Genomic DNA, 22579 nt, shown 5'->3' on the forward strand with positions numbered 1-22579 from the left:
TAAATAGCATCTAGCCCATTTTAACTAAGTAACTAAGTAAAAGCGTGTCACCTCTGATCACACCCAAATGTTGCTTATTTAATTATTTTGTTTGAAATTAAACTTGAATAAAAGGGTTGCTGCAGGCTTTAAAACTAGAAAATAAACAGAAATTAACACTAATCTGTTGAACCATTGAACATCTTACATGAAAATCTAAGGATTACCACCAGTCTCATCCCTTTTTGAGCATTTGGGGTCAAATGAACCTGGATAATAACTTGAGTGGACATTCAATAAAGGCAAAAAGCAGAGTATCAAGTTAAGAAAACTGAAATTGAGCGGGAAACAATGTGTAGAAAACCTTATATAGTTTCTTTAAAGTAGATCATCTGTGGCTAAAATCTGCCGTCTGTCAACAAAAACAAAATAAGACGGGAAACCGTGGCTGTTAAGCTGTCATGAAGATGAGAGGAGGCAGGTCACTAAAACTAAAAGTTCTTTATGAAAAAAGAATAAAAAGATTGAAATGCTGCTTAAATTGCAAAAACAAACAACCTAAAAACCATGGAAGTGAACAAACTGAACCCAGGTGAGAAGACAGGATAAGGAGTCGCACATTTATAGGCATGGAGCAGCTGCAGCAGTCAGCATTCAGGCTGCAGGTGCACCAAACAGATGAAGAGCTTGGACAACCATTCATTTCAACTGTGGACTCCACGTCCACACAGTTATTCTGATAAACCTTTCACGTGTAGCTCACCTCTTTGGAGCTCTGCTCACAGAAAATCTGCCTGCAAAGCAACAGCTAATGTTAAGATCACCCTGCATTTCAAACCAGCTCCTCAAAAATATGAAGACATTCCTAGTTAGTCTTGTTCTCTGCTCAGGGCTTAGTAAATGAAGGGTCATTGAAGATTACAAAATATCATTTTTGACCTGCCTATTTAAGAATTTAAAGTTTAACATTTGCTTTCCCTCTGCAGAAATAATTCCTTTATTTTTCAAAAATCCTCATTTTTAATTCATTGCTGCTAGACAAAAAAGGGAAAAAAAGATTAGCTCATAATTTGGCACAAAAAAATCTAAACATAATGTTAGCTCAAATCTGACGAAGCAAAAAAAATGTCACTGTATCAGGATGACCCAGATGCAGGACTTGTCAACAAGGTTGAGGGAAGATCCAGAGTTCTTTTAATAGCAGCAAACACTAGTCTAGGTGGGAAAAACTCCACAAATGCAACAGGACTCAAAAACAGCACAACTGAGGTAAGGACCCCAGGCCAGGTGACTGAACTAAAGCAACACTCAGAAACGGAGACACTTAAATAGAGCTAAAAGAAATTAACCTAAAGTGCAGGCAGCTGTGGGCCACTCATGGAGAGCCACAGGAGAGGGGGCGGAGTCTTACAGGAGAACCCACAGCCAACCCGCTCGCTCACAAGACACAAAAACAGGTTAAAAAAAACTAACAGAAATGAAGATTGTGACAAAAAAATCTCAATTTACCAACATAGATAAGTTTTCTTTTCATATTTGGCATTTTCAAATAATTTTGGGAGGCAAACACGGTTAAGCAAAATCACAGATTGACATTTAGAAACACCAAAAGTTGAAACAAACCTTGTTTTTTTTTCAGATGAGAGTGAAAAAAATAGGTGCAAGAAGTTAAATTGGAAATCTTTTTGCTTTAAGGCAGTTTCCTTTTCCCAACTCCACAACATTATTTGAATTATATATTTGACATAAAAAGTCTTCTTAAATTAGACGGAAGAATCACAAGCTTTTTTTTTACCATGTTGTTAGTTTGGTGGTTCACATGTTGAAGAATTTTAACAAGTGTTTCCATGGAAACTCTCTGCTTTCTCATTACAACAACTTCTGCAAGACGAGCTGATTGCAGCACGTGTGTGTCACACAGCACAGGACAAAAATAGCTCTCCTTAATTGTCATTTCATGTGCCAAAATGTTTAATTATGCTCCAGCGTCTTAAAAGCTCACAGCACTCCTTGACAAAGTGTAGGCTCAGAAAACCGTAATTAATCATCACAAACAGAGGACATGCTCTAAAACAAGACTCACATATCTGAGAAGTGGGACTGAGAGCTTATTTTAGATCTGACTCTGAGCAAAAACACTTCAAAATGCTCATCTCTGGATGTTTGAGGACACGAGACTTCACTAGCAGATGCTTTGTTCCCACTTTTGTTGTGTACACACCAGGCGCATCAAAACCCAGCAGGTTTCGCCGTACTTTGTGTACATCCCGGAATAGTACGGCCTTCTGTGGGTCTGTTCTTTCAACCAGTTAAATCCCAGCAGGAAAAATCCTCTCAGTTCTCAGACTGCGTGAATTCCCGCCATGGTGCTGCACCATTTCTTTGAAGACTGAAGCAACAAGACCTGGTGGAAGCTTTTATGAACTGCAGCTTTAAATGTTAAATGTTTGGTTTCAATTTAAGGTTTTACTTCATTCAAAAATAAACAGACAGTCTGAATCATTCCCTTCTGATTTTTCTAGAGAGAATGTAAAAATCTCCTTAAGATCAAAACATTGGAATTATTGAGCTTGACCAGAGGTTTAATATACTGAGGGATTCTATGATTATTTTAAATGTGCAATTTCCTTTTACATTTATTTTGTTCATTATGTCCCAGAACACAAAGTTGTTGTTTAAGTTAACTGAACATGTTCACAACTTTCACATCTCTTAAATTGCTACTCACAAAATTAAAGCACATCTGTCAGGACTAAGGTGCTACCATTACACAGGTATTTATGTTTTTAGGTTTGTTACTATTTTGTTATCATCACATGCTGCAGAAAAATCTTAGAAGGCGTGAAAGGAAGGACCCAGACGACCAATGATTTCAGAGCCAGCAGGGTAATTAACACAACAGTCCATTGAGGGACACCATGTCATTGTGCTAGATCTTCCAGTAAAGCAAATTTTAAATAAAATTGGGGGAAAAAATTAAATTTAACAGCTTCATCTTTGAGGTTCACCAATTTTCTGAGGTAAGATCTGGTTGTTTGGATTCACAGCTCAGACAGCATATATTGATAAGATAAAGATAAAGATACTTTATTGATCACACCTTGGGAAATTGGGTTGTTGCAGTGTCAGCGTTAGGCTTAGATATGGAGGCTCAGCATGAAGCTTAAGTGAGTGTTAAAAATATTGCTGTTGCAGAAACACAGTTAAAAAATATTTAGAATTCAAAAAGCAAATAAAATGTATTGTAAAAACTGCTAAACTGCTTATTGACCTTAGCTTATGTGATATATTTTGGTTTGCTTTAAATATTATTTTATCATAATTTCAAAACAGCCTTTTAAATTTTACTGCATAATAATGTTAATAATAGAGTATGTATTTATTAGATTACTTTTGTCTGTCAATTATTGAAAAGTGGGCGGGGCCTAGATACCTCAGACAGGAGCTTGTGGCGCACAACTTGCATAAGTGTGAGAGGAATTCAACAGGAATGCAGCAGCTGACTTTACTGTAGGTGATCAAGCACAAACAAGACTTTAGCAGATGTTTCTTTAGCTGATGTTTCAGAAGCATGTCTTCCTGTCTTGTCATGATCTCCATTTGGTTTTGGTTTCTCAGTGTGAGCATCAAGACTGTTCCTAACTTGACCTCTGTCCTGTTTGGAGGAAAACAGGCACCCTATGTTAACACTGAAATCAAGAGAAAGACAAATGCTCAAGGAAACATGCACCCAACCCATGACAGTCTCTTAAACTGAAGGTTTTTACGACTTCATTTTTCCTGTTCACTATTCGTTTTGTCATGCAGGCTGGCTGCCCATTCACGTGTCGCTGCACTGCTGCATGCACTTACGGTAATTAGTCAGTCTTAATTTGAGCACACCTTTTGAGTTCTCAGAGTTCTCTTTTATGTGCTTTGGGTTTATTTTAAGCATCTCAATTAAGACCGTTTTTTTTTGTTTAAATTCTTATCTAAGATTTTGTTTTCTCTCTCACTACCAGCGATAGTTTTCTGTGATTAAATACCTTTGAATTTTCTTAATCTATCAGCCCCAATTATGTTGTTCCTTTGTTTCTTTTTTTTGCTACATGATTTAGTCGCACATTAACAAACACATCCATGTACTCCAAAATGATGGCGCCTCATAAATACATTTAGAATAACAGTTGCTGTCAAGATCTGGAGAATTTATCAAATTCTTCTGAAAGTAAATTCATTTACATTTAAAAAATATTCTTCCCATAAATTTAATGATGAATCCATAAACACGTTTAAGATAGTGGGAAGAAGCAATTTCATAGAATCCCACCCCTATCATGTTTTACTCAACTTCGTTTTTTTTTATATAGTTGCCATGATTGGCTTCCTATATCTATTTAAAGCTATTATTACTTTTTCAGTCCTAGTACCAATTATGTCTCAGTAACAGTAATTCATTGTTGATTATTGGTTTTGTTGTTTTTCTGCTTCGACCTTCAGTTAGTAACCACGTCGTGTGTTTTCAGGCCGTTCACCTTTTGTCCTTCTCTTTTGTGTTTTCCTCGCCAGACCGACCATCTGTGGAGCAGCACACCACCTTCCATTCGACACCTGTTAAAATGCTCCATGTTTCACTTTCCAAAGATGACACCTGATAGGTCGTCCCTGCTCCTCTGTCCCAGGTGACAACCAATGAAACTTAGTTTACTGATGAAAACACCTCTGGCTTCTAAGTCGTCCACGGTAAACAGGGACAGGCCTTTCTTTTTCTGTCCTTGTGCTGTGGACTGCTGATCAAGGATCTCTTGGATTTTCTGAAGATGTGGAACTGGACCATTTTACTGAGGTAAAAATTGTTGTCAGTCTGTTTTAAGTATGTTTGCGTAAATAAAAAAGCATCAAAAAAGAGATTTTTTTTCCAGTGAAATCATTATATTTGATAAAAAGGAATCCACATTTTAACATTTAGTTTAAAAGATCTGTTTAAAACAGCGTTGTTTCAAGCTACTCTTCTGCAACTCATCCATCCGAGTAATTGTAGTTTATAAGCATTTACTTGTTTTGAGGATGACTGCCATCATATGATGCCAATCTGCTGTGCCTAAAGTCTAACAAAAATCTCTTGTGAAAGAACATCTTGCTGATCTGTCAAAGGATGATTCAGCACCAGCCAGCCGTTCGGTTCGGATGACAGTTCAGCATGGCGCCTCCAGTCGAGGACTTTTATTGCTGCCGGTTTGAGGCCAACACCTTTGACCCCTCCCGCTGCCGCTCCTGCCTGCGGCCGAGTCACATGCACCTCAGCAGCATCAGTGCAGCGCATGTTAACCCTGCAGAAGCGGATGAGCTCAATGACGCGGTGAGTGAATGAATTATTCTGCAGTTCTGTGAAAACAGTCGCATCTGTTCTGAGCAATGAAGGATTAAGCAAAAAAGGGTTCTTAGGCAAAAAGAGAAATCCTTCAGAGAGGATTTACGGCAGAAGACCAACGTAACATAAGTAACTAACAGGTGGTTTAAAGCTAATCATTTGATGTTACAATAAGTTTAGGGTTTCAAATTGTTCCACAGTGATGATGTTAATTGTGAAACATTGGGATTGTACAGTAAAAGGCAAAAACAAGCAGCATGCAAGACATTTATCCATCAAACTTCAGAACCCGATGAAACCCTTTATGGGTCATGGGATTGCTTGAGCCAACCCAGCTACTGTTGGGTGAAGGCGGTTTACACCCTGAATGGGTAGCCAGTGAGTTGCAGGGCCACAAACTAACTCACACACTTTGGGGAAATTTAGATATACCAATTGACGTATAAAGCATGTTTTTGGACTGTGGGAGGAAGCCGGTGTGCCTGGAGAAAACCCACACATGCACAAGGAAGACAGGCGAACTCCACACAGAAAAGGTACCAAATGGGATTTGTACTAAGGCCTTCACACTATGAGGCAATATCTCTAAGCCCTTGTCACCACCGTGCAGCACACACCCAAGTCAATTATAAATAAAAAATATGGGGAAAATATTAAAGTAATCTAAATACTTTATCCCAATACGTATAATACTCCATGTAAATGTTTTTCTTGAGTGTGCATTTAGTTGTTCACATCAGACAAGCAGGAAGGGGCTTCTTCTTCTTCTTTTCTTTTTCTACTGTTTACAAGCTCGTGTTTGCCACCTACAGTTGGAAGAGGCTTGGTGTGAAATGTCAAAGCAAGCAAATCTCACAAATCTTGCTTCAGCCTTTTTCTTTCGTAACTCTGGTCCGATACATGAAAGACTTGGTGTCATATCAATCTGTCCGGGCACAAACCACAATTATTAATTTCTCCTCCATGATCAGTTTTCAAACGGTTGGCACTTCCGCAAATTAAATGGGACATCAGCCATGCTTCGCTACAGAATCGGAGTCCTTGATTGGTCAAAGTTCAACTGGTTTTACTAGCATGTAGAGCCTGAAAACAGTCTTAAAAACTGTGCGTAGCGACCTGTGAACATGAGAGTTTTGCACATGGAAGCCCAAATCGCTGATTTATACACATTGACATAGACTTTTCACTGAAAGCGGTTGCTTGAACGCCAAGGGCGGCGTAAACGTAGCTTAAGGAGATTCAGCCTCATTCATCTCCATTTCTCCATACGGTTTATCATGTTCTGAGAAAATAATACATTTAATACCAGAATTCTAAATTCAGATAAGTAACCTTGTCGCTACAGTTTAGTACCATCCTTCTGTTGGAGGTTCCAGAGCTGCATTGCTGCACTGCGCCTTTACTCTATACTTAAAATACATGCATTGAAAAAACTAAACTCCAAGTATGCAGTACAAGAATTTCAGTTGAAAAAACTGGCATACCATTTATAATTACCTTGTCAATGTTCAAAATGAACAGAATGCATAGCTGCTCTATTTTGAAATACAATAGACATCCTAAAGGTGCTGGGTTTATGATAAAATTAGCATTAAAACCAAAAAAATATTTGACAGATATTTTGAAATGAAATGATTACACAAACATTTTCACACATCTCCTTAATGAAGGCCATCCTCTATTAATCAAACTTAACTTCAATTTTCTGTAATATTGCTGATGTCTTTTTAAGTGCAACAATATCTTGTTTATGGATATTTAAATTTCTGATTCTATGGAGAAAAGGTTTCATTTTGTTGAACTTTAAAATGCAGTGAGAAGTGGTGCCACCAACTGCACAGTAATATGAGGATGTCAAAGATGAGCACTATTACCAAGTAAAATGGGTGTAGCGGTAGAAGATGGATAACGCAACAGTGTGGCATTTGATTCTATATCATGAATAAATAAAAGCCTGTTACAATCCTTTGGGAATGGGCTGCCATCTGAAACCCATGAGCAGCACAAGCCCACTTTTACAACACTTTAACATCCTGAGTCTGATGCTTAATCAAAGTTCCAACTCTAAAATAGATGCAACTTTAATGATAAAATAGAAAAATAAATCTTTCAATTCTTTATTTGGAACACTAGGAGATAAATGCGTAAAAAATGTTCTTGACAACGACAAATGGAACTTAAATATATATATATTTTTTTTTAAAAAAGGCGAATTGAGTGGGCGGTTCTGGTAATGCAAAAGCAATGGAGCAATGAAATAATGATGAGCAGGACTAGAGACTAGCTTGAGTTACGTTCGCTTCAGTTTAAATGGATTGGCTCGAGTAGAGAGGATGGAGAAAGAAAAGTAGGAGGACAGCAGACACAGCTTCAGGAAGCAGCCACGGTAAGTGAAATATGTCTATGGAAAGTTCAGGATGCTAGCTGTTTGCCTATTCTATCTTGATTCTCTTTGGAGTTTGTGGAATAAATGACACCAGCCACCACTTTGTGGCTGTGTTGTACTTTAGCCAAGGTCACAAGAGGTGACTCTTTTCTCAAAATGAGGAAAAGAAAGGTATTTTATTTCACAAAACTAGATACATTGGAGCTTTTAAAGTGTCTCTGGTTACAAATATTTACAACATGCTTTTATTTTGAAGCATGCCTTCTATTTTATCTACCACTCTACTCATTTTTTTTAAATCATTTTTGCTTGCCTTATCTCAGGAAGCAGACGATGACGACTACGCCTTGTCTGAGGACGCCACAAGCGCCAGCAGTGATGATGTCAGCGGTGGCTGGACCTATGAATGGAGTCTGGTGCACAGCCTGAGTGCTGAGTGGGAACTTGAGAACTGTGACACTGACATACAATCCAGGTGACAGAATCCTGCAGCCCGATTTCAGAAAATCTATTTTCTTTTTTTTTTGGAACAAGCTGCTCCAAAGAACTATCTGACTTATGTAGCATGACTAAACTGCCAGGAATAAACTGGTTGCTGAGCCACATATTGACAATTTAAAGTATGTGATCAGCTATGTGATTAGAAACCTTTGAAGGAAACCTTTCCCTTGTGTGTGTGCATCTCGAATTTGGAAGATGACTTCACATGTGTTGCAGAAGGCTCTTGCTTACGAAATATTTGGTTATAAACCAAACTCTGACTTCTACATATAGTTTCTGTGCTATCAAACTTAACTGGCTACTAGTTTTGGAATTTGTTGTGGTGTTTTTGAGAATAATCTGTTATTTTTAAAAAAAACCTGCTTGCAGGTTCATTCTGCTTGAAGTCATGTTCTAGTTTAAAAATTGAACTAAATAAAGGTTAAAAGTTACTTTGGACATCTTAAACTGTTCTTTATCTAAACAGTTTGGTGTCATTTTTACCCCCTTGTGAAGCAACTTCTTCAGTCAAATTTAATCAACTTTTTTAGTTTGGATCCATGAGCTTTACAAAAAATCTGTACTGTAAACCTGCCATCTGGATTTGCAAAAACAGAATTGCTTAACCTTGTCTTGTCTTTGTTCTTCAGATCAAGGTTTCGTCTGAGTTGTCTGATCTAAATTCAAATCGTGTGATGACAGGGGTTTCACAGGTTTCATTGTTCTGTTATGGATTGCAGGCAAGAGGGAATCCAGGAGCAGGAAGGACTCAAACCAAAATTGTTGCAGTTAGAAAATACTTAATGATAAAAATTCTCCACTAGTGTGGGCCAAAAAGACTCAAAAATACTAGACTCCAAGACAAAATTACAGAACACGCAGATCCAAAAAACTACTCCGTAAAAACCTAAAAACGAATAGATAACTGTAAGCAGCTTACCTGCACTGAAAAAAACAGAAAACACACACGGGGGATAATTATCCATTAACATAAGCTTTTGATAGGTGGTGTTGAAAAGCTTAATCACTTTCAATCCCTTCAAAATAAAAGCATCTTTATTTGGTACTTTGAAATGTTCTTTATCAGTGCTTAAATTCCATTGTAAAGGTTTTAAAAACTAACAACGTAAAATCTGAGAAGCAGACATCTTTTGATGAGAAAAATAAAATTGTTGAAAATGTTAACATACATGACAATTTATGTTGTCTGCTATTAAAGTTACTCCAACTCTGAATCCCTGTGAGCTGCAGAGACAGCCATGTGGTGGATTAACACCCCAACCCCTTAACGTTAAGTGTCAAGCAGAGGCATTGGGCCCCATTATGAATTAACTGTGGATTTGAACTAACAACCTTCCAGTCTTAAGGTGGACTTTCTACCACAAGGCCACTGAGTTGGTAAACAATGTCTATTCTGACTTTTAAGACAAATGAGAAGTAACCAGTAGGTTTGAAGAAATGTTATTTCAGGTTTATGAAATGTCAAACAACCAATAGGACTGAAAGCTATAACCTTTTGTTTGAAACAGCCACAGAAATACTTGACTTTATATTCCACATTTGCTATCTTTGACTCCTGCAGCTCTCCAAAGCAGGGGGATTGCTCTGACCGGAGCAGATCTCTCAGCTCAGAGAGGTGCGGCGCAGCCCAAAAAGAAATGACCAGACTGGACCCCTCCCCTCCTCGAGTCGCTGAAAGTTACTGGATGGATGAAAGGAGGGGTAGAGACAGGTCCCGCCGCGCCTCAGGTTAATAGCAGACACACCACGTCCTCGAATACTCCAAACAATCATCTTAATCTTTTTTGCAAAAATTGTAACATTTTTAGCGTACTGTTTTCTATTTTTTATTGTCAAACTTATTTTAATACTTGTGACTTATCACTGGTTTCATTTTCTCTCTCTATGTATGCTATATTTTTTTAGTTACATTAGGTGGAGGCCTTAAATAAGCCTTTTGGGCTTTTTGCTTCTCCTTGCACTGCATTTGATTGTCTTTTTATGGTTTCTGCTGTGTTTTAAAAGTGAAAAAAAAATAAAAAAAATTAAAAAATTATAGACAAACTGGATGTTTGCATCTGTAGGCGTATCGTAGGCATAATCGTAACAATGATCTCAAAATGTGTGTTGCAGATACCAGAGGAGAGAAGGAAAAGGAGAGCGGCTATTTCTCTCCAAACAGAAGGGGTGACGATTTGCAGCAGACGGATGAGACCAATAAACGGTCCTATCGCTACTTTGAAAGAGGACGTCCTCTCCCGAGCAACTATGTCCCTGAGCCCAAAGCCTGCGTCCCTTACAGGAGTGTCAGCTTGGGTCTGCCGTCCCAAAGAAGAACCCCAGAGACGTATGTCCAGGAAACTTGGCGGAGCGAGTCTCCTCAGAGGTACACGTATCATTCCAACTTCAGACGAGGTGCTGACTCGCAGAACAATTCTCCAACACGTCACAGCTCTGTGAGTCCGGACCGATACAAGGTCATGGACTATCCGGCGGAGCCTACAAGGAGTAGCCCCCTCTACAGCAGCCAGGCTCGATCTCATGTCTCATCTCAGCTTCCATCCCACGGTGCCTCAGGGCACACGTCTGGCAGGTCCAGTCCATCCCGTAGGAGGGGGTCCAGAGCGTCTCGTACAGCGTCACCTTCCAGATCCATCCATTCACACAAGCACACAGACTTTATCCACTCACAAAACGGGGAATATCCTCTGCAAAAGAGTTGCAGCAGAGACTCAAGAACCCCCTCACAGGCTTCAATTAGACACAGTTTGGACTCAGAGAAGCTGTACAGAAACCTTGAGTCGCTCTCCCGCCGCAGTTCCACGGCCGTTCAACAAAACCAATACGAAGGGTCGCAAATAAGGCCGTGTGAGGCGTCGCCTCGGACAAGAACAACCGTCAGCAGTGTGGCTAACACTCACACTCATAGTAGTCGTGATGTGTCACCAAGCAGGACAGTCCGTAGTCCTCAGAGCAACACTTCACCCAGAGACCTTGACTTCCCAGACAGCAGAAAAAGCCATTCTCAAGGCTCCTGGCAGGGCTCCTCACACTCTCTACTCAGCCTCCCACGGTCTCATGCTTCCTTGTCTTCAAGGCATGGTGCAGAATCTCAAGGTCCTAGTGGATCACTATCACAAATTATAGACAATAACAAAACCAATGAGGAGAGTCCAACAATCATTTCTGACAGAAGCAGGAGCAGCTTGAGGAGGGGCATGGAGATCTTGCTGACCTCTGAACCTCAGAGGACTCCAGCAGAACTTGAAGAGGTACATGTGTTGTCTGGTTAATTGAGAATAGACTTTTTTGACAATTAGACAACCCCTAAAGATACAGACTATCACAAATGCACCCATCTATTTTAAAATAAACAACTGAAATGAATCCAAAATTTAAGACACCTATGCAAAGTGTATATCAGCAGTAAAAATGGTTCCATATTGTTAACATTAGGGCAAAAAGTGGGCTACAATTTTGTGTACTAATCCTACATACAGAAACCCTTTTTTATTTTAGCAGTGCAAGACGTTGTTAGTACAAACACAAACAATTTCATACACTTGTTTCACGTTAAAGGCTGATTCTTGTGTGACAGCTTGTAAATCATTTTGAAAAAAATGTGTTGATCTAAGGCAGGAATGACCATCGATGACTACATAGTACTAGCTGACATACCGAGGATACAAGTGGAGTTGGAAGAGGAGTTCCCAACGCTGCGATGTAGAAATCAGAGTCCCAGTCCTTGCAGGGACCAGAGACTGCGTACACACAGGTTGGTGGTGCAACATGCCTAAAAAAGCAACCTACAGACGAATTTCAATGGAAACTCAGACGCAATCCAAAAGTTTGTGTAGCGATTTGTTATTGGCAGATGTGTCCATTTCTGTGACTGCCACATGTTGCTTCAAAGCCAAACATGCAGAAATTAATTCAAAAGAACATTTAAGAATTGGCTCGAGAATGCAGTGACTCCATTGAAGCTCAGCATTCTTTTCTTTTTCAATCAGTTTGAATTTAGAGAAAGTTTTGCAAGAAACAGACCATTTCAAAAGCATGTCTCACTCGGGGCTGCATGGTGGAACAGTGGTTTGGGCCCACACCTCACAGTGACTGGTTCAAATCCCACCAGGGACCTTTCTGGATTTTCTACAGCACTCTGGCTTCCTCCCACAGACCAAAGCCATACTACATAGGTTAATTTGTGTCTCAAAATTGCCCTTGGTGTGTGTGATTGTGTGGCTCCATGACAGGTTGGCAGCCTGACCGCATTTGCCCAACAGTAGCTGGGACAGGCTTCAGCAGCCCCGTGACCCTGAAAGGGAAACTGCTGATTTAGAGGATGGATGGATGGATGGATGGATGGATGGATGGATGGATGGATGGATGGATGGATGAATGGATGGATGGATGGATGGATGGATGGATGGATGGATGGATGGATGGATGGATGGATGGATGTTTTACCTGACCATTTTTAACACCCGTGTCTTTGTAGGAGTCAAGATGAAACAGACATGTACCGCTCAAGGCTTGAATCAGAGGAGAGGGGAAGGGTCAGAGAGAGGGGAAGAGACAGGCGAGAAAAATGCAGGGACCCTGAGATTGGACGATCCAACCTGAGACACTCTGCAGCATCTCTTCACACTCAGGTAAGATACAGGAACTGTAGTTATGCTCAACTTTCAGTTGTACTCATTTTAGTGTCTTTGAAGTCATCAGACGGCCGAAACAAAAAGCACAGACCTGTGAGGGAGAAAGAACGAGCTCCTGCAGAGCAACTTCTAACACAGGTGAGCAACAGTTTATCACTTTTTTTCCCAGAAGATTCTGTTTTATGCTGTTTTTACTGCTATCTTTACCCTGAACCCTGCAAGGAAAACACAGTGTCGAGTTTCTTATGGACCCCCTTATATTTTTTGATTCAGAGAAAGCTTTGCATGTGGTCACACACTGCATTATTATGCTGAGAACTTCTGAGCAGATTAACTGTCAATTTTGTTTACTGTAGGTTTTTGTTTTAGTCACATGTCTTAAAGAGCCTCTCCAAAGCGTTCCCAGTGGTTTTTAAAAAAAATTATAATTATGTCATTTTCAGCCAAAATAAAAAAACGTGTAGTTTTCTGGAACATAGTTTCTGCAATGGAGCAGTAGTTCAATAAAAATTCACCTCTGAGTTGTGGACGGGAGCAACACCGCCCCCCTTTCCCTCCCCCATAGATGAAGCTCTCTGTTTAAGCAAAGCAGATAGCCTGTGGCCCACCCAGTTTATTTTCCACATCACAAATAAGCTCTTTTTCAAATGGCATTTCTTTCATTGTCCACAACGATTTGAATAAAGAAATATTCAGAAAAACAATTTTAAGCTGAATTTTCTTGACATCTGACCTTCGTTATCGGAAAAATGCCACAAGAACATGTTAAAAAAACACTAAAAACATTATTTTTGTCAGATGGGTCTTTAAAGAAAACATTTCCTTGACTGCTCCACATTTATTTGCACTTATTTTCTGTGTTTCTTCCTCTGCGGGTAACAACCAAACATGGACGAACACTATGGATGTTGAGTAAGTATTTTGTGCAGCAACAGCACACTTTTTTCAACCAAACATTTAACCTGTTCCTCTTTATCCTCTTTATCACTGGAACTACTATTCTTTCCATTTCAAATGTTCACTTTGCAAAAATTTTTTTATTCTTATGCACAAAACTCTTTCCCCCAATCCTTCATGCACGCTTATATAGTTATCTCAAAAAACACGTGTTGCTGACAGTTTCCGCTTCCTTTTGCCTTCACAGTTAGATGTAAAAAAAACAAACCACAAGAAAGTTTTTCTAAACTTTTACCTTTAACTTCTAGACACTGCTGCTCAAAGGGCTGGATGTCCATTCTGGATGAAAAGGGAAAGGTAAACATCCTTTTATTCTTTTACTAATGTATTTAAGGTGTGGTTACAGCTTTTTCTATGTTGTTTCATTTTGTAACCACAACGTCATTATCAGACAGACAGTTCAAACCCAACCAGCCTTCTGACATACTTTAAGTCTTGTAAAGACAAGGTTTCTGTTGTGTTTAAACTGGTTTAGGACAGTAGAACAAGTCTAATGATTTTTTTTAAAGAGCAAACCAGCTCTTTAAGTTTAGGACATAATTTAAAAAATAAAATAAACACTGTTTTTAGCTAAAAATGTTTTAACTTTAACTTTGAAAGGAGGACAAATGGCTAAGCAGGCTTTTCATCTCATCATGACTTCTCTTTTACACATTTTACATTTATTTGTGTGTGTTGCTTCCAGATGATGCACTTAAGAACTATTCCCATTGTGCAACCATTTTAGAGACAATTAAAAAAAAGAAAGATTTAAGTTGTAATATTTATTAAATAACGAAAGGGAAATCCACCCCTTTAAAGTTCAACAGAATCAGAGAGACCCATGGCAGTGTAGCCAACTTCCTGTTTCTAGTATGATGATTTACAAGATATAAATATTTTACAAATTTTAACAATCTTCACATTTAATTAAAGAATGGAGTACCTAAATGCCTTAGATAAGTATGGTTGTACTTCAAAACAATAAAATTTCTTCAGTCTTAACTTCTAAATTCACATTAAATAAAAGCGTCTGCAGAGCTTTTTTTCATGTTTCTGTAGCTCATCAAGAATAAAAGTCTAATCTTAAAGGATGTGGAAAACTTTTTCACCTACGAGATAAAGTAAATCAAAGTGATTTGAGAATCCTGTATTTTTCAGTGGAGAAAGCACTGGTTTGTACTTGCTGATACTTCACTCAAGTACTACAGAGACTCAGAGGCTGAGGAGGTACGACTTTTAAATCCATCTTTCTTGGTTCAACTTCTGGCTGCAGCGTCTTTTAAATAACTTTAAGCTCTTCCTTTCATGTTGCAGTCCGATGACTTGGAAGGAGAAATAGATCTGACATCCTGTGTCAATGTGTCAGACTGTGAGGTAGAGATAAACTATGGACTGCAAATACAAGTATGTTTTCACCCCACTTCTTTTCAGTTTGTGGTTTAAATTTCACCATCTAAAAAGACAGAATTGATCCTTCCTCCCATCATCATAAACAAGCTATCTGAGCTGCCTCCATGTTAACCGCAGTTGTCTCCTTTGATCTTTTCCAGACAAAAAGAGCGCTGTTCACTCTGTCTGCAATAACATCTCGGATTCAGCAGAATTGGGTGAAGCTATTAAAGCAGGCAGTCAAGAACAACGCTCTGTGAGTTCAACCTTATAGACACCACAGGAGATACTTTTTTTACTTTTAGTGCAAATAAACACACAGAGGGCAACCATAACACCAGCTCCTCCATGTTTTAGCATTTACCGCCAGGCACAGTCAATAAAGTTCAGAAAGTAAGGAGAAAAAACCTTACCTGGAGTGAATTATATCACTTTGTGCTTTTAGAAATCTGTTTATCAGTTTGAAAAAAAATTATTGAGGAGATTGAACTCTTGAGAGGAAAAGGAGATGGATAATGGATTAAGAGAAGCAAACGGATTTAAAAACCCCACAGGCATGAACTGTTACAAAGCTCATAAAATCAAAAGAATAAACACTGCTACTTTATTACGAAGACCCAAGGGTCAAAGAGAGGATTAAATCTCTATTTTCCTACTGACTAAATGGAAAAAATTGGACTATTTTGCCCTCTTTCATTTAGGCAAATACACATTCCAAGAAGAAAAAAGTCATAGTGTGTCAAACATATATTTTTAGTTATCTCTCTTCTAATAATTGAGCTGTGTTGTATAAAAAAATATACAAAAAAAGTTTATTTAAACCCATACAATGCTAAAGACTTATCGAGTTACTGCAGTCTATTATGACACAAACAAGTGTCTGAAGGTTTCTGTGATTGGGTGGTCCTCCTCCACCCCCCGTGTCCATCTCCGGATGTGTAACTTTATCCTCCTGCATTTCTTTCATTCGGCCCTCAGCCAATCAGACTCCTACGGCGAGAAAGAGAACCCTCTCTCCCAGAACCCGTCGTCAAGCCAACCACCTGCTCGCTTCACCTGCAACGACTCTGGGGGTGAGCTTACCATTTCCACCTACACCGCCGCAGCTGCGAGCCCCTTCCGTGAGGACGACCAAACAGCAGCCGGCGATCTGGGCGCAGATTTGTCTCCGACCAGTCAGAGAGACGAGGGGGAGGGCTGGGATCGTGAGCAAGCCAAGCGACTGGAGGAGAGGAACAAGTGGTTTGAGGAGGGGGTCCCTCTCAGTGAGATGAGCAGCAGGTGGGACTCTATGGAGCTGAAGAGGGGAAGTGTACCTGTTCCAGTCACTGAAACCATAGACTCTGAGCTGAACAGGAAGTGGGCAGAATTTGAAACTTTGTCATTCAGTGAAATGAGCCCACAGTCCCTCATTGGTGCCCAGGTTTATCCGTCGGACACCCAACAGCAGTCTATAGATCTTTCCAGAACTCACCACCGAAACTCTGAAGAGGCTGAACAGTCTGAAGCATCACTAACCAGGAAATCAGAAGGGAATCCTCAATTTGAAAATGGTGTCCAAATCCCCACAGCAGAAACTCTGCAGAAGGAGGTAAGTTGGCCGCTGAATGATGCTCCAAATTTAACGCAAGATCCAACTCTCCATCTTTGCCCCCTCCATCCAAATCAATCTCCCAGGCCATCTCCCTCCGACAGCAAGTGGACAGCATCAAGAGGGAGCGTGCAGCTATGAGGCTAGAGGTGGACAGCCCCTGTGGTCCCACAGCCCCCTGTAGAGCTTTGCTGGAAGAAATGGTGGCCTCACATCGGAAAGCTCTGCAGGAGCTGCAGGAGAAGCATGCCAGGGAGGTGAAGCAGCTGGAGGAGGAGCGAGATCGCCTGTTGCTGGTAGAGAGGCAGGCAGCCACAACAGGTGAGCCAGGAAGTGACATCATAAATGAAGTCTTTTCATTAAAAAACTAAAATAATGAGGCTGGCATTCTGTTTTTTATTAATATTTTGTGGTTTTAAGTTAAACAAATTTCTAATTAACATGAAAGCTATGGAGGCACTAAAAGCAGCTCACAGGGAGGAGCTGGAGAGGGCCAGAAGGCTCTGTGGAGAAACGGCTCACATGGATTCTTCACATGGAGACCAAATGTAAGCATGGAGGATCTTTGGCTCTGTTATCGCGATGAAACTTTCTGACAGGCTCTTGCTGCGGGCTTGTGCTGTTCTGTACTCCACAATGACCTCTTCCATAGCGATGCCTCTCAATTTACACCAGAACTTGTGTTTTTTGCATGTCAGGCCTCGGGCAGATGCCTTGCACGGGGAATTAAATGCACTGTCAGAGCAGTACTCACAGAAATGCCTGGAACTAAGCTGCACAGAGCAGAACAGTAAGAGACGAGAGGCTGAGCTGGATTTTAAGAAGAGAGAGCTGCAGCAGCTGCAAAGAGAGAACCAGGTTTACAGAGATGTTCCATTGGGTTTTTAACATTAAGATGAAGTTAAATCACAGAAAAAAACTTTAACTCAAAGTTCATAACTTAATATAAATGTATGTTTCAGGAGCTTAAGACCAAGCTGGCAGAAGAAATCAGTCGAATGCGTTATTTCATCACAGGCCAGAGATCGGAAGTGGTATCCCTTGGCAACACTGAGCACACCGTGTCAGATTTAGAGGTACTGAAGACAACCGTTTAATTGTTACTGACTTGAAATCTATTGTGAAGTCAAGGATTAGCAATGAGACTGAATCCACAGATGACAAAAGTTTTCTAATCCCATTATGACCTTCTTCAGACATCACTATCAAAATGTTCCTTGTTTGCTCTTAGGGCTTTAATTTTGTTCTACTCTAAAGAGATGAAGAAGCAAATGCTGCCCTCTACTGGCTAAATGTCAGTAAACATCTGTCATCTCTCAGCAAGGATGTGAGGTCCCTTATAAAAACGTTGCCAATGTGTTTTAGAGAATGACAGGAAACATTTTCCCACTTTTACTGATTTGATATCAAAGGAAGTAAACATTTGAATTGGGTCTCTTCTTGAGTAGGCTATGTTAAATATTATCTGTCACCCATTTTGAACATCTGATTTTGATCTTTTTTTTTAGCATTTCTGAATACTTCTACAGCCTATAGAATAAGCTTAATGGTGTTATATTTCCAACGCAAGCATTATGAGATACAATTTATTTGTACTTTTTGGCATATTGGATGTCCATGCATGCTTTTATTTTGTAAATGAGGAATTTCCTGGTTAGTTTTTCTGTTGAACTGCTGAAGTTGGGAACACGTTTGCAAAGTACCTACAAAAAAACTGGCAAATGAACGGAAAATTTGGTTTTGTCTAGACGCTGCTAAAAGCAAAGGAAAATGAGGTGCAGTCTCTGAGAAAGGAAATGGCCTGCCTTCAAAATCAAGTACAAACTCTTACCAAGGTATGCCCTCAGAAATATTTCACTTTGAAACATTTTCATCGAATAAAAACCACATTTATCCTTTTCCTCTAAGCTTTAAATTGACTGTTTTTAAATCTTGGGGTTTAGCAGCTCTTAAAGATATTTGGAGAGTAATTGGCAATTTCTTTTTAAGCTCAAATAAAGTGCGATTTGTAACATAGTTCTATGTCTATTATTAACTCAAAAACAAAGATAAGATGGGACTCTATTAAAACCTTTGAGATCAAACTGATATTTTGAGTTTTGTTTATTCAAATTAACTAGAACGTCAGCAATCCACCTGACTTTTTCTCTTCGTCATATTCGTCTTTGCTTCAGGAAAAGGAAGCAGCTTACGAGCGTTACAAGGAAGCATATGTAGAGCTGACTGCCACGAGGGGCCGCAGCCATCTGGAGATGAACGCCCTCAATGAACACCGGAGACTGGCCAATGCTGCTCTTCAGGAGGAGGAAAGACAAACCTAACCAACACGGATCACATTTCAAACTAGAGATCATCAGCCAACATGCAGCATTTGTCACCTATGATCACATATTTATGAATGTAAAATACATTATTGATTTAAATGAAATAAAAAACAAAAGTTTTCCACATATAACTGTTTATTTAGATGGCACAACAGGAGTGAAGGTGTAGCAGGTATCTTTCACATCCTCACATTTATTCATGACAAGATCTAGGTTGGACTTTGAAGGAAATAAGTAGGTTGGAGGTAGAGGATGTACTTGGAAGTCATCAATACTCCATATTCTTTGTGCTGGCTGGTTTTCTTTCAGTCCAAACTGCAAAACATCGTGAAAATATATAAACATTTACGATTTTTGCATCACTTTTGCAGCTAACTATAGTCTCCTAACACATAAACCAACTTAGTAAAGGGCCCTTCCGTTCTTTAGGAGTTAACATGTTGCTGACACGCCCTTCAAACAAAGATAAGACCGTGAAAAGAAACAAAGCAATCATGTTGCAACAGTAAGAGCAGGCCTAAAAGCACACCAACTTTACCTCTTGTTATACGACAAGCTTAATTCAGTCGTCGTCGTCGTCATCTTCAGGGACAAAGATGTCGTGCTCTTCCAAGAGAGCGGCAAAGTTCTTGCTGATCAGAGTTCCCACATAAAGAAAAGGCACCACCACGGCCGTCATGCGGATTAAACCAAAGGGTGTCTGAAAAATTCATGAAGACATTCAGGTTCAGTCACGAGCCACACCTCAGTTTCCATTGAGGTGTTTTGTGTTATGATTATCATTAACTACCAATGTTGCCCCACCGATTATTTATCAATACAGACGTTGGATTAAGATTTATGGCGAAATATTGGTGCACTGTCTGAAAACCTACTGTCTGGAAAAAAAATGCTAGTTGTATTTTTGTTTTTTTATTTGAAAAAAATGTTAAAACTGAATTCAAGCCATAAGGTAAAGCAGGATCATGATTCTCAGCAGGTAATTTCACTACACATTCATTGATATAATAAACTGTTTTTATTTTCCTTTTTCTCTTTTTTCACTTTATATGTTTGATCAAAACAGTGTGTAAAAACATTTTAGTTCCAACAATTAACTCCTGAAAAAAAAAAACAGACTCTTAGTCACCATTTCGATTCACACTTATTTCAACCAATAACAAAGGCGAAAAAATGTTTTACTTTTCTTTCGTACAAATATTTTAATAGTAAATCCCACAATTGTTCACAATTCTAAATGATGAAAAAAGAATTTAAACACCTTAGAAGTTACCTAAACGAACGATATTTCTGTAGGCGGAGATGAATTTGCGTATTCTCAAGCTCATTGGCTGAGAAGTGATAGGCTGGCATGACTGCAGTCTTCCTATTCGCTACAGCTGGTGTCAATTGAAACATCGCCCCGCCCAGTTTGTCTTGTCATTTTACTGTGTTTAAATTAAGCCGAAAACACTCACTTTGTCTGGTTTTGGGAGAATTCCTCCAGACGATGTAGACACAACGGTTCTACTTTGACCCGCCCTGGATATGGCTGACGCTTTCGAGACGGGGTGACGAGCTGTTGTTCCCCTAACGCTCGTAGAAGCGAGTCGGAGCGGCAGTCGGAGAAGGTTCGCCATTTTTCCAGTTGCAGGGGGACGTTTTGTGCGGAAGGACGCCGTACAGAAACCACGCCCACAACCATCGGATATCTGCCTTTTAAAAAAAAAAAAAAACTTTATTGTACACAACGGTAGTACAGTACAAAACACAATTTTACTAAATAAACTTAATACATATTACATGCAATTTACATAAAAACATTCAAGATTTTACAACTTTCATACAAACATACAGCTTTTTGATTGAAGGTTTAAGAGAAGGTATTGAGATACATTTCAATTTGATTAATGTGGGGAGAAAATGGAAGATGAAAAAATGTGCATTTATGAATATAAAATTTGCTAAATATAATTCATAAGATTAATTATGTTTTTTTTTATTGACTCCAAGTTTTTATTATGAAAGCCAAAAATTATATATTTAAAGTTTAGAGTAAAGTTGGGGTGGATGTGTTTTTGATAAATTGTAAACACTTTTTCCCAAACAAAATAATTTCAGTACAGTTCCAAAAAAGATGGTTAATTGTTTCTGGTTGTGTTTTGCAAAAAGTACAGTTAGGGTCAATTGTTTTGATGTATCTTATCATGAATTGATTGGTGGGGTAAATTTTGTAAATTATTTTAAAAGAAACTTCTTTCATTTTATTATTTATCATAAATGTTTGGGTCACACTCGAGCCTTTTCTCCAAATTGTGTCGGGAACAAACCGTCCCCTGTAGTTTTTGGTACATGGTACAGAAATGACATCCCTTTGAAGCAAGGTACGTATTTTTCCTGTGGTGGTGTTAGTTGCATCCATGAAGGGCATTTATTCATTCCTAAGAGTTGTTTTAAACATTTGACCAATTTCTTTAGAAACAGCATCAAACACAATGGCATTCTATTTAGGAGTCACAACCAGATTGTATTTAGAATTGAATTCAGTATACCTTAATAAATGCCCATTCGTGTCAAAAAGTTGATCCACCAGTAGAATTTTTTTCTCAAACCAAAGATTTGTTCTTGTATAATATATATTTGTTGTTCCAAATAAAATAGTTATGGGGAGAGAAATTGTGTTTGTATAAAAGTGCCCACGCAAGAAGAGCTTGTTTGTGAAATGCCGATTGTTTAGCTGGTATTTTATCAACATTGTAATGACAAAGGAGAAGAAAATTAAGGTTGGCTACATTTGAAGATATAAAATGTGGAAATATATTCCAAATTGATGTAAGTTTTTTTAGGTAAGATTTGATCCAGTTTATTTTAAATGTGTTATTTAGGGTTGCAAAATTAAAAAAGTTTAGTCCATCATTCTCGTACGAGTTCATTAAAACAGATTTTTTTTAATAATGTATACGGTTTTTCCAGATAACGTTAAATAAATTTTGGTCAACAGATTTTAGTGTTTGATTGTCAACACAAAGAAAATGCAGAGTAAGTGAGTCAAGCGATTTCCTCTGCCTTTGACCATCAGATATCTGCGAGGGTCATGACGTTTCATGAAAATAAGCCATACATAGTAGGCGGGTAAAATTAACGTAAATTTGTAAAACGGACTATAGTTTTATTTAAATAAACTGTATATATTTGCTCAGCTTCCTGAATGAGTAAAACAAACAAAAAATAAAAGCACTGTGTTGTTATTTAACAATTATTCACGAAAATATATCCTCTTAAAAATAAAAGCCCTGACATTTTGTCACCTAACAATTGATCACAAAAATTAAACCCCTGTGTTTTGTTCTTGTCTTCAAACAAGTAACCACAAAAAGTCCAATAACACAACTGTTCAACATTAAAATGAAAATTGTAATGATAATATGACACCAGCAGCTGGACTTTAATTCAATAATGTTTACAACTAAGTTTTAAAAAGAGTTTCCAGACTTCAGTTCAAAGTTA

The 22579-nt window shown here is 38.8% G+C and overlaps 2 protein-coding genes across 2 annotated transcripts; one reads left to right on the forward strand and one right to left on the reverse strand.

Moving 5' to 3' along the window:
- Window positions 1–4281: 4281 nt before the first annotated feature.
- On the forward strand, window positions 4282–19219 carry LOC105353984 (myosin phosphatase Rho-interacting protein). The gene is made up of 19 exons (XM_011474332.3): window positions 4282–4804; window positions 5113–5317; window positions 8039–8190; window positions 9778–9944; window positions 10329–11467; window positions 11831–11970; window positions 12694–12847; window positions 12911–12988; window positions 14072–14104; window positions 14948–15016; window positions 15104–15193; window positions 15340–15434; window positions 16157–16769; window positions 16856–17090; window positions 17218–17317; window positions 17468–17627; window positions 17732–17845; window positions 18518–18604; window positions 18944–19219. Exons 2-19 carry the CDS (start codon window positions 5159–5161, stop codon window positions 19088–19090), a joined length of 3732 nt encoding a protein of 1243 aa, XP_011472634.2. The 5' UTR covers window positions 4282–4804; window positions 5113–5158; the 3' UTR covers window positions 19091–19219.
- On the reverse strand, window positions 19211–20776 carry LOC110014938 (essential MCU regulator, mitochondrial). Its single transcript, XM_020702374.2, has 3 exons — window positions 20551–20776; window positions 19632–19793; window positions 19211–19408 (listed from the first exon to the last, which is right to left on the reverse strand). The coding sequence occupies exons 1-2, from the start codon at window positions 20710–20712 to the stop codon at window positions 19656–19658; spliced, it is 300 nt and encodes a 99-aa protein (XP_020558033.1). The 5' UTR covers window positions 20713–20776; the 3' UTR covers window positions 19211–19408; window positions 19632–19655.
- Between the last annotated feature and the right edge of the window lie 1803 nt (window positions 20777–22579).

This window comes from Oryzias latipes, chromosome 1, assembly GCF_002234675.1.
Source record: "Oryzias latipes chromosome 1, ASM223467v1".
Classification (NCBI taxonomy): Eukaryota; Metazoa; Chordata; class Actinopteri; order Beloniformes; family Adrianichthyidae; genus Oryzias; species Oryzias latipes.

Bases quoted from the DNA above. Each gene is read 5' to 3' on its own strand.
- LOC105353984 (XM_011474332.3), top strand. From the start codon at position 5,159: ATGGCGCCTCCAGTCGAGGACTTTTATTGCTGCCGGTTTGAGGCCAAC. The intron at 11,468-11,830 runs GTACATGTGTTG...TGTTGATCTAAG, and splicing joins CTCCAGCAGAACTTGAAGAG to GCAGGAATGACCATCGATGA. The intron at 15,194-15,339 runs GTATGTTTTCAC...GATCTTTTCCAG, and splicing joins ACTATGGACTGCAAATACAA to ACAAAAAGAGCGCTGTTCAC.
- LOC110014938 (XM_020702374.2), bottom strand. From the start codon at position 20,712: ATGGCGAACCTTCTCCGACTGCCGCTCCGACTCGCTTCTACGAGCGTT. The intron at 19,794-20,550 runs GTGAGTGTTTTC...TGAATTTTTCAG, and splicing joins TTCTCCCAAAACCAGACAAA to ACACCCTTTGGTTTAATCCG.